Below are 12,203 nucleotides of genomic sequence, written 5' to 3'. Positions count from 1 at the left end.
CTAGGAGCATTGGGCTGAAGGACGATATTAGTTTGGATTAGATAGTTTGGAAACATGTAATAGATAAATGTAATTGACATTTGATGATTAAATAAAGGAGTATTATTTAAAGGTTTCTGTCTTATGTTAATTGTTTAACTATTGTTTCACTTTGCATGTTTTGACTTCCTGAATAATTGAGTCTATTAAGAATAATCGAGTTATTCAAACGGTCCACAGTCGTTCATATGTTGGAAGTAGGTATGAATGAAGACTGTCATGAATTGGTGTGTAGATTGTCTGAAAGGTATTAGACATAACAAAAGTTTGTTACAACATTCATGAGTGCTTATGAAAAGGTTTTGAGTATTGGAATAAACTCGCACTTGCTGGAATTTGCCACAAGTGATCGCAAGACGATAATATCATATGGTCTTAAAACCAAGATATATGGTTTATTGTTTACAAATTAATTGTGCATTCATAATGCAAAACCACATCAGTAAATTGATGTCATAAAACGCATTGTTGTGTATAATTGATTAGTGAATAGTAAATGCATATAAGTCGAAGTTTATCTGTTTCTTTTATCCTAAGAGAGTAAAAGCGATATAAGGGCCCCTCGATGATTTGATTTGACTTATGTACCAGGCCCGGTCAGGACTAAATTGATGTGTTCAATTAAGTTCTATGTCAAATGAATTAGAGATCGAGAAACTAACTGCTGGACAATAAGTATGACAATGTTTCATGAGATTGTCAGCACGATATCTAAAACAGAGGACTATACGATCCCTTATCTAAAGGACAGGTTACTGATAAGATCAGAGTTCGACAGCGTCTTTGAGAGCTACGATTGCTAATTGAGTTCTACTTGCATTTGTGGTTACTAGACTTATCCAAGTGGGAGACTGTTGGATTAGTGTCTAAGCCCGTAACCATATTTGGTAAGTACTTGACCCGGTTGTGCATGGTCCTTTTGGGTTGCCTTCACTAAAGCAACTTGACTAGAGAAATAAAGAGGTTATTATGATTTATTAATATATTATAAGATTAATATATTAAAGGAGAAATCATATTTGTTTAATTAATATTGGTCAATAATTAATTAGGAATTAATTTTGTGATCAAGTGTAATTAATTAAACTAGAGTGGCTGAATTGTAATTATATGATAGTTGCAAAGTAGGGCAATGGTTACCCTAGAGATAGGTTGGACGAATTCAAGGGATAAAGATCCTTGAAATCGTCCAAGGATAAGGCTTTCAAGGCTTATCTTATGGTTACTTGGTGGGCAAGCAACTAGATAAGGATAAGGATTGAAACCCTGATCTCTACCCTATATAAAGACCCCTAAGGCTAAGGAAATCGACCACTTGATCCCTAGGGTTCCTAGAGCCGATTTCTGCCTCTTCTCCTCTCTCTCTTTGTTGCCTCTCCATTTGCTTGTGGTGTTTGTGAGCCATTAGAGGTACTACACTTGTGGTACTTGCTTTCAAGACTTAGAGATTGAATATTTGTGTTGTTATTGCAATATAACAACAAGAGGTATGTGATCTTTTCTACTATATGAATTTCGAAAATACTATGAGCATGCTAGGGTTCTTCATGTGTTCATAATGTTGTGTATCTAATAGAGAAAACATAGATCCAAATCTAGGGGTGCATGCACACATAAGATTGTTTGTACAAAACCCATCAAATATAATATAATATAATATAATATAATATAATATAATATAATATAATATAATATAATATAATATAATATAATATAATATAATATAATAAAAGAGTAAATTACACGAGTGGTCCCTATGTTTGGGCTAATTTGCACTTTTGTCCTTAACTTCTTTTTTTAATTCTCGAAAGGTCCTACAATTTGTTTTTGTTGCGCGCTTGGTCCTTATTTTATCTAAAAAGACTATTTTGCCCTTGAGTTTTTTAATTTATTTATATAAGGTGGGGTAGGTAAGGTAAGGTGAGGTGAGGTGAAAGTGAGGTTGGGGGTGTGTTTATTTAAATAAATTAAAAAATCAAGGGCAAAATAATATTTTTAGGTAAGACAGGGACCAAACGCACAACAAAAACAAACTAATGGGACCTTCCGAGATAAAAAAATTTACTTAGAGACCAAACGTGCAAATTACTCAAACCATAGAAACCATTCATGTAATTTACTCATAATAAAATGATTTCTATGATCAATATCATATAACTTATGTTTACATAAACCTATGGCCTAATATCGCTTATAACACAAAAAACGAGAAGTGAGTTGCCCCTTATGTTAACAATAATGTTCTAAATATCGTTAGGTGTGACTTGGGGTCAATGTCAAATCTTAAACTTTTATGAGCCGTGACGAGTCACGAGTCATGTCGTTTTTAAATTGTAAGGCGTGACTTAAGGCAACAATTTTCTATATTATTACCAATTATATATATATATATATATATATATATATATATATATATATATATATATATATATATATATATAACGTAAGATGACATTTTGTTAAAACGTGACAACATATACAAATTTTGGAGGCATGACGCGTCATAATAAAATCTTGACAAATTTTTTGAACCTTGATTAACAACCATAATTAAAAAAGACAAAATTGAAAAAATGGTCCCTGTGGTATGCATATTTTTGGGGTTTTAGTCCAAACCATGATTATTTTTGGATTGGTAGTCATTTTGAGCTAGTTTCCTTGCATTTTTGCTCCCTATCCAAACTAAAAAGACTATTATACCCTTAATGAATTTAATTTTCATTTTTCTTTCACTTTTTAAAATTATTATTATTATTAAATATAAAATTGGGCCCACATGTCCACCCCTCTCTCTCTCTCTCTCTCTCTCTCTCCAACTCGATTCCTTCCCCAAACCATGTTGCTGCCATTTCTGATAAACCATTTCTTCCCGTCAATGACAAATTGAAATTTCAGTGATCATCAGATGAGCACCTTACTCTTTAATCACCACCGCCTCTTATTTCTCTTCCTCCCACGAACCAAGAAAGTTCCAAATAATGATCATGGAAACGAAGTTATGTGAAAGTTTTCATAACATAAAGTTTATTGATTACAATCAACCCATAACCAGATGCGAGAACTAAAGAGAAGAAGATGAGCAAGAAATCAACTTTCTTTAATGCTTGCCTGTACCAGTCTTGCTTGTAGTCAAACACTTAATGGGAACGAGACTCTACCTCTTCACCAACGAAGATGGATGCGAAGCAACATGGGAAATCCGTCAGAGATGTAGAATCGATTTGAATTCTGATTTTAGGGTTCTAAATTCGATTTTAGTTCTGATTTTAGGGTTCTAGAATCGACTTCAACCTCATAACACACATAAATGTAGCGTCATATATGGAGGTCTTCATACTCATAAACCCTTTTGTACATGTTCGTTCATGGTCGCCGGAATTTAATCGAAACCCTAGCAGCTTCTCGCACCAGAGATAGGGGTTTTCAGGGTTTTAAGGGTAGGGTGCAAATGGTTTTTGGAGTATTTTCTGTTGGTGTATAAACAAGCTACATGACGTTGATGAAGGTGTCATGTAACCGAAGAAGTGGGAGATGAAGGGGTGGGGATGAATGTTTGTTTTGGATATTGGTATTAGGATGAACATGATTTTGAAGATGCAACAATATATAGTTATGTTCTTGATTTTTTGGGACAAACAAACAACTAGAGGTGGTGGATTTCATAGCAAAAGATGAAATGGTCGGCATTCCTGGTAGGATTATGAGAGAGGGGGGGGGGGGAGAGAGAGAGAGAGAGAGAGAGAGAGAAAGAAAGAGAGAGTTGGACCCCATAATTTTTATTAATAAAACTTTAAATTAAATAGCAAAAACCATAAAAAATGTATCAGAAGGGCATTTTAGTCTTTTCGGTTTTATGGGGGACCAAAAATGCAAGGAAACTAACTCAAAAGGACCATCAATCCTAAAAAGTCGTGGTTTGGACTAAAACCTCAAAAAAATGCATACCACAGGAACCATTTTTGCAATTCTATCTAAAAAATATACACAAGTCACATGCAGCTAATCCATACCTTAGAGTTTTTAAACTTTTTTTTTTGTAAACATAGTTTGTGTTGACCGATGACCATCTTTATTTTATATAAGGTTATAGCTTCACAGTGTTGTAAACCTAACACTAGAACTGTATCCAGAAAAAAAATTATCTTTAGTGTGACACTTCATGATTTTTGGTATACTAAAAGATAATCTTAGAGTAAATTATACGAATGGTCCCTATGGTTTAGGATAATTTATGTATTTGGTCCCTAACTTATTTTTTTAACTCGGAAGGTTCTTACTGTTTGTTTTTGTTACGCGGTTGGTCCCTGTCTTACGTAAAAAAACTATTTTGTCTTTGCTTTTTTAACTTATTTAAATAAACACACCCCATACCCCACCCTCTCACCTTACCTTACCTACCTCATTATTTTTTTCTTATTTAAATAATAGTTTTTTAGATAAGACAGGGACCAAACGCGTAACAAAAACAAACAGTAAAGACCAAACGTGTAACAAAACAAATAGCAGAAACCTTTCGAGTTAAAAGAAATAAGTTAGAGACCAAACACACAAATTACCCAAACCATAGGGACTATTCGTGTAATTTACTCATAATCTTAATATAAACCGAAATGTGCTCTCATATATTTTGTAATTTTCTTCTAATGAAGATGGATTATTTCATGTAATTTTCTAATTTAATTTATATTACTAAATAATAATCAAGTTTTACATTTGTTAAATCTGGACAATACGACAAGGTTCACCTACATAAATGGTTTGCTTTCTCATTGAAATCAATATCTTAAACAGAAACAAGAAAGTATATTTTAGGAAATACCAAAATCAAGAATTCCTTGAAATGGCAAAACATGGAAGGACATTAGGTTTGCTTTCTCATGGAGAAATGTTTACACATATCTACAATAATTTCCATACCCATTTACAATAACTACATATTTATATAGAACTAAAAGTCATTTTTTTGTTATTAATACAACATTTAATGAATAAATTACAAGTACTACAATTCATCAATATCAGTCTGAAAAATAACATCTGTACATAATTTAAAGATCCATCTGTCTCTTCTTCTTTGAAGCTTCTTTTACAAAATACAAAAAGGGGGAAAACAGGAGACACTTCTCACGCAATAGGTATAGATTTCTATCGGGATATTCTTTTCAATTATTAAATTAATATTATATGAGTGTGTGAATTGTTGAAATTAATTCGAAAAACAGAAAAAGAAACCCTCTTTGAAGTTTGAACAGTCTGTATTTCTTTAAATTTCGGTTCTTTAGAACCTTCCTCTCCCCTTTTTGTGAATTATAATCAAATTGAATCGAAATTATATTTTTTATTAATTGTTCTCGGTTTGATTATTGTGTGTTAGTTGGAAAAAAATTGAAAATTTCTTTAATCAACATCTTCGCCTTATTAAAGTCAAAACATGAAAGCGACACAGAAAGAGATCCATGGTTTGATTCTTCGGTCAAACCTTTCGAGCTCTAAGAATAAATCAAATTATACACCCACCTTCTTCCTTACATTTTCCTTTTCTTGTTCTTCAATCATGCCAAATATATATATAGACTTTGGATTTAGCTCCCATTGTTGAAAAAGAAAACCCTTTATTCATTTGTTCTTTCTCTTTGTTTTCGTGACACAAACAATTTATAGATTGTCAAGTAACTTTCACGAATTTGTAGTACACTTTGATAAGTTCTTGATTAGGTTATTTAATTTAATTACTGGGGTTTTGAGCTTTTCTGCTTGAACCCATTAATTAATTCCACTTGGGAGGTGAGTAAACCACCAATTCTTGTTGTTTTTTGAGGGATTCCTCATTTGGGTATCTGTAAAAATAAGGTTTCTTGAAAGAACTCTGGAGTTTTTTTTTTCTTCTTCTTCATATCATAGAACATAAGTAGAAAAAAAAATGGGGACAGGAAGGAAAAGGAGGTTACATTTTAGCAAGATCTACTCCTTCAAGTGTGGAAGAAACAGATTCGACGATGATCATTCACAAATTGGGGGTCCTGGGTTTTCGAGAGTGGTTTATTGCAATGAAACTGGTGTTTCAGAAGCTGCAACTCAAATTTATGTAGATAATTATGTGAGATCAACCAAATATACGCCAATGACTTTTATACCAAAATCACTGTTTGAACAGTTTAGAAGAGTCGCAAATTTCTACTTTCTTGTTACTGGTATCTTGTCTTTTACAGCTCTAGCTCCTTATTCAGCTGTTAGCGCTATTCTTCCTTTAATCGTCGTCATTGGTGCTACCATGGTGAAAGAAGGTATTGAAGATTGGCAACGACAACAGCAGGTATGTTCATATGTTGATATTCCCAATTTTCTTCGATTCATGTCAGATCCAGCTCATTTTGGAGTTTGAATCTTTGGTTTTTTGTGGGTTTTGATTCGTTTTTGTCTATCGAACCTTTTTTTCAGGACCATGAGGTGAATAATCGAAAGGTGAAAGTTCATAGTGGTGGTGGAGTTTTCGAATCTCGAGAATGGAAAACACTGAGAGTAGGGGATGTAGTGAAAGTCGAAAAGGACGAATTCTTTCCTGCTGATCTTCTGTTAATTTCATCGAGCTATGAAGATGCTGTTTGTTACGTTGAAACGATGAACTTAGATGGAGAAACAAATTTGAAGCTAAAACAATCGTTAGACGCAACTTCCATGATCAACGACGATTCAAACATCAACAGCTTCAAAGCAACAGTCAAATGCGAAGATCCAAACGCAAGTCTCTACACTTTCGTTGGAACAATGGAGTTTCAAGAACAACAGTACGCACTTTCACCACAACAGCTTCTTCTACGCGATTCAAAGCTCAGAAACACAGATTACATCTATGGCGTCGTCATCTTCACTGGTCACGATACGAAAGTGATTCAAAACTCTACAGACCCACCATCGAAAAGAAGTGGAATTGAAAAACGAATGGATAACATCATCTATTTCTTGTTCTTCATCTTGTTTCTAATCGCTTTTCTGGGTTCGATTTACTTCGGGATTGTTACAAAAAACGATTTAGATGGTGACAGAATGAAACGATGGTATTTGAGACCCGACGATTCAGAGATCTTTTTCGACCCGAAACGCGCTCCAGCTGCAGCGATTTTCCATTTTCTCACAGCTTTATTGTTATACACATATTTAATCCCGATTTCTCTATACGTTTCAATAGAAATCGTGAAAGTTCTACAGACGATTTTCATCAACAACGACATTCATATGTACTACGAAGAAGCTGATAAACCCGCACACGCGCGAACTTCTAATATCACCGAAGAACTCGGCCAAATCGACACGATTTTATCAGACAAAACCGGGACTTTAACCTGCAATTCAATGGAGTTCATCAAGTGTTCAATAGCAGGAACAGCATACGGACGTGGTGTTACAGAAGTTGAAAGAGCTATGGCGAAAAAGACAGGATCACCATTGGTTGTTAATGGAAGAGTTCTTGATGACGATAATGATGATGAAGACGATGATTCTGGGTTATCTGTAAAAGGGTATAATTTTGAAGATGAAAGGATCGTCAATGGTTATTGGCTTCTTGAACCACGTTCTGATGTTATTCAGAAGTTCTTTAGATTACTTGCGATTTGTCATACAGCGATTCCTGATGTTGATGAAGAAACAGGGAGAGTTACTTATGAAGCTGAATCCCCTGATGAAGCTGCTTTTGTTATCGCTGCAAGAGAACTTGGATTTGAATTTTATAAAAGGACACAAACAACTGTTTCTTTTATGGAGTTAGATCCTATGTCCAAGAAAAAAGTCGAAAGGTAATATTTTTTATTTCCTTCCTTTTACCCTTTTGGGTAAATTTTGGTATCAAATCTTGAAAAAGTTGTAAAAAACTGTAAATCAATAATCTTTATATTGTTTATTTGCAGGACATATGAGCTTTTAAATGTTCTTGAGTTCAACAGTGCAAGAAAAAGAATGTCTGTTATTGTTCGTGATGAATTCGGGAAGCTTCTTTTACTCTGTAAAGGGGCTGATAGGTAAGACGAGAATTACACAAATAAATCAATCTTGATTTTTTTTAAGTAGTTATTAACCTTGTGATTATCGTTTTTTTACAGTGTTATGTTTGATAGACTTGCAAAAAACGGGAGACAATTCGAAGAAAATACAAAAGAACATGTGAATGAGTATGCAGATGCAGGATTAAGAACTTTGATTCTTGCATATCGTGAACTTAATGAAGAAGAATATAAAGAATTTAATGAAAAATTTATAGAAGCTAAAAACTCTGTAAGTGAAGATCGAGAAGATTTGATTGATGCAACAACTGAAGAAATTGAAAAAGATTTGATTCTTCTTGGTGCTACTGCTGTTGAGGACAAACTCCAAAAAGGGGTGAGTTTTTTTTATTTTTAATTCAAGAATTTTATACTTCCTTTTTTTTAATCTTAAATTTTGGTTTCTAATTGTGTTCTTTTGTTTAAAAGGTGCCCGAATGCATTGATAAACTTGCTCAAGCAGGAATCAAGATTTGGGTTCTTACTGGTGACAAAATGGAAACAGCAATCAATATCGGGTAAGTTTTTGTGTTATTTTAAATCTTAATTTACCACTTTAAATAATTTACTTTTTTTTTTTTAAAATTTAAAATCTAACGTTTAAATACCAAACATTTTTCAGATTCGCTTGTAGTTTGCTTAGACAAGGAATGAAACAAATTATAATCACATTAGAATCCCCCGAAATCATATCAGCCGAAAAAGCCGGGGACAAAGACGTAATTTCAAAGGTAAGTTGGACGTCCGTCTTTCTACATCCCTTGCTATCTTCACTACTTTTTACAGTGAAAATGACGGTTTTGCCCTTTCAGATGTCGAAAGAAAATGTGAAGAAGCAGATATTAGCAGGAAAAGCTCAACTTTCTTCTTCATCATCCGATCCATACGCTCTAATTATCGATGGGAAATCTCTCGCATACGCGTTGCATGATGACATTAAAAACACGTTTTTGGATCTCGCTGTTGGGTGTGCTTCTGTTATTTGTTGTAGATCTTCACCAAAACAGAAAGCTTTGGTTACTAGACTTGTGAAAGAGGGAACCGGAAAGACGACTCTGGCAATTGGTGATGGGGCGAATGATGTCGGAATGCTTCAAGAAGCCGACATCGGAATCGGAATCAGTGGTGTCGAGGGAATGCAGGTACTTTGGAATTGGGATTATACTTATTTCATGTTAATTATACTTTCGATTTTTGTAAATAATTTTGTGTTTCTTTTGTTAAACAGGCGGTTATGTCGAGTGATATTGCAATTGCTCAATTTCGATTTCTTGAAAGATTGCTATTGGTGCATGGACATTGGTGTTATCGAAGAATTTCTTCAATGGTAAGGATTTTTTTTTTTATTTTTTTTTATTATCGAATTGTAGGCCCCTTTTTTCTTCACGATTGTATAATCGAATGACACCTTTTTTAATATAATTTTGCAGATATGCTACTTTTTCTATAAAAATATCGTATTTGGAACCACAGTGTTCTTATACGAAGCTTACGCATCGTTCTCGGGTCAACCCGCATATAACGATTGGTATTTGACTCTTTACAACGTTTTCTTCACATCACTTCCCGCCATTGCATTAGGAGTCTTCGACCAAGACGTATCCGCAAGATTTTGCCTAAAGGTATGCCCAAATTGCCCTTGTAACCGTCTTAAATGTCTAGAAACAAAAGGGCATTATGGTCATTTCACAATAACCGGTATCTAATTTTTTTGGTTTTTTTCAATACGACAGTTCCCGTTGCTATACCAAGAAGGTGTCCAAAACACGCTCTTCAGATGGCGTAGAATATTCGGGTGGATGCTTAACGGGTTAGCCAGTGGCATAATCGTCTTTTTCCTATGTACACGCGCGTTAGACCCCGAGTCATACCGAAAGAACGGGAAGACAGCTGGGATGGAAGTTGTGGGGGCCACAATCTACACGTGTGTCGTATGGGTGGTCAACTGCCAGATGGCGCTTGCGGTTAGCTACTTCACTTTAATCCAACATGTGTTTATCTGGGGAGGAATTATCCTCTGGTATCTCTTCCTCCTGGCTTATGGTGCGATGCCGACTTCCATTTCAACAACCGCGTACAATGTGTTTCTAGAAACACTCGCGCCCGCACCTTCGTATTGGTTTGTGACTTTTTATGTGGTGATTGCCGCCTTGATTCCTTACTATTGTTATAAAGCGGTTCAAATGAGATTCTTCCCGGCTTACCATGGAATGATCCAATGGATAAGATACGAAGGGCATACCGATGATCCGGAGTATGTTAACATGGTCCGCCAGCGCTCGATCCGAACCACAACGGTTGGGTTCACTGCTCGATCGATAGCAAGGGACAATGATTTGTATCATTTGAATTTGGAGCGACAAGCGTCCAAATCATGATCTCACGTAGGTGGCGGTTTGTGGACCCCATTTGTTCTATGAGATGTAACAGATTGTTGTACTGTGTTTAACATGCATTAGACTGAGACTGGATCTGATGTAGAGATGGACATGGATCGACCGTAGTGTACAGAAATGATTTTGGTAGTAGTGGTTGTCTTTTCGACCAATTTTTATTCTTTAATTGTTGATGTATGACGACATGATGATCGTCGTCGAACGATTTCTAAAGTTTTAGAGGATAAAGTTTTGTTGTAAATTAGAGCAATTGTGTATAGATCGAAGACAAATTTAAGGTTTTATGATCTTCAAGTTTGTGTTTTATGTAATGTTTCTTGTGTTCTTCTTTCTTATAAATGGGCTTTATACTTCAATTAGTGCAAGCCCATTTGAGTATGAAAATACTAATGGGTTAACTTGTGAGAGTTCATCATAAGCAGCCCGTTTAACTAATTACAAATGGGTTTGCAAATAATTCGTGGGTTGACATTGAACCCGTTTATTGTATTAGATTAAAAAGAATAAAAAATATATATTTATTAATAGAAGAGAGAGTAATAAGAACTAATAAATAAATAAATAAATATGTGTTATTTAGATTTTTTTCGGGTGACCCAGGAACCCATAAAGAAAAAGAAAACATAAAGAAAAAGCGTTTATTTAATGCGAATTCTCCTTGCATTTCATTCTTCTCCTTGAATGATACACACACAACTTATATACAAAAATAAGCAAAAAAAACTATGTACAAAAAGAAATTTTTAAGAATATAAAAAGATTCATGTAAATTCATCCATGTTCATCGTCAATCCTCAAGAACAACCACATGCTTTGGAAACTGGAAACTGCATATGGATGACCACAAATGGCAATCACCATCGTTAAAGCGTTCTTATTCCAAAGAATTCCGACGCCGGCATCCCAAACACCGCCGTAAATTCATGAAAACTGATGCTACCATCGCCGTCGGTGTCAATATCATTCATCAGGTCATTAAGTTCCCGGTAAGTCAATGGGTGGCCCAATTTTGCCATCTGGGTTGCTAGTTTGATAGGAGTAATGGACCCATCGCCATCTTTATCGAACAATCGGAAGGCTTTCATGAGTTGTTCTTGGTCGATGAAAATCTCTTCATCGGAATCGGGAAAAATGGCGTTCACTAGTTCTTCAAATTCAATGGATCCGTTCCCATTGGCGTCTAGTTTGGATATCAGGGTGTCGATTTCGTCGCCTGGTTTGAGGCCGACGGAGCGGAAGAGGGCGGCGAGTTCGAGATGGGTGAGGCTGCCGTCGGAATCTAGGTCAAAGCGGGTGAAGATTTCTTTTAATTGGTTGACTTGTTGGTTGGATGGGAGTTGAGCCATGAATGAACACCCGCAGATGAAGATGAAGATGAAGATGAAGAAGATGATGAATATGAAGATGAACGTATGATCTAAGAATATGAATTTGAATATTATCAATATATGAATACGAATGAGAAAAAGAGAAGGTGAAGGATTAATTTGACCTGTGTAAATTAGACATTGTGGTTAATTGAAAGATTTTGTGGATAAAATCTTTTTAAATATTTGGAAACCTCTTTCCTTTAAAAATATTTTATTTTTTAACATTGGAGGGATGAGGATTTTGACATTTTAGTGTAAATTATTCCAATTTTTTTTTTTTATGTTATGTATGTTGTACAATCCGTACTTAATAAAATTTTATTTTAAACCTCAATTTGTATTTATATATTCAATGTTTTTAA

The 12,203-nt window shown here is 34.7% G+C and overlaps 1 protein-coding gene and 1 pseudogene across 1 annotated transcript; one reads left to right on the top strand and one right to left on the bottom strand.

Moving 5' to 3' along the window:
* The first annotated feature begins 5,486 nt into the window (after positions 1–5,486).
* Positions 5,487–10,782, top strand: LOC145068089 (ATPase E1-E2 type family protein / haloacid dehalogenase-like hydrolase family protein). The gene is made up of 10 exons (XM_079015079.1): positions 5,487–6,352; positions 6,478–7,832; positions 7,944–8,054; positions 8,136–8,412; positions 8,505–8,593; positions 8,698–8,806; positions 8,888–9,217; positions 9,304–9,402; positions 9,506–9,697; positions 9,809–10,782. The coding sequence occupies exons 1-10, from the start codon at positions 5,960–5,962 to the stop codon at positions 10,451–10,453; spliced, it is 3,600 nt and encodes a 1,199-aa protein (XP_078871205.1). The 5' UTR covers positions 5,487–5,959; the 3' UTR covers positions 10,454–10,782.
* A 284-nt stretch (positions 10,783–11,066) lies between these two features.
* On the bottom strand, positions 11,067–11,977 carry LOC145068090 (putative calcium-binding protein CML16 pseudogene; annotated as a pseudogene).
* Positions 11,978–12,203: the final 226 nt, after the last annotated feature.

The sequence above is a fragment of the Lactuca serriola genome, chromosome 8, assembly GCF_051521515.1.
Source record: "Lactuca serriola cultivar US96UC23 chromosome 8, Lser_US96UC23_V15, whole genome shotgun sequence".
NCBI classification, from domain to species: Eukaryota; Viridiplantae; Streptophyta; class Magnoliopsida; order Asterales; family Asteraceae; genus Lactuca; species Lactuca serriola.
Note: the sequence above shows the minus strand (reverse complement) of the source record. Positions and strands in the feature narration are given on the sequence as shown.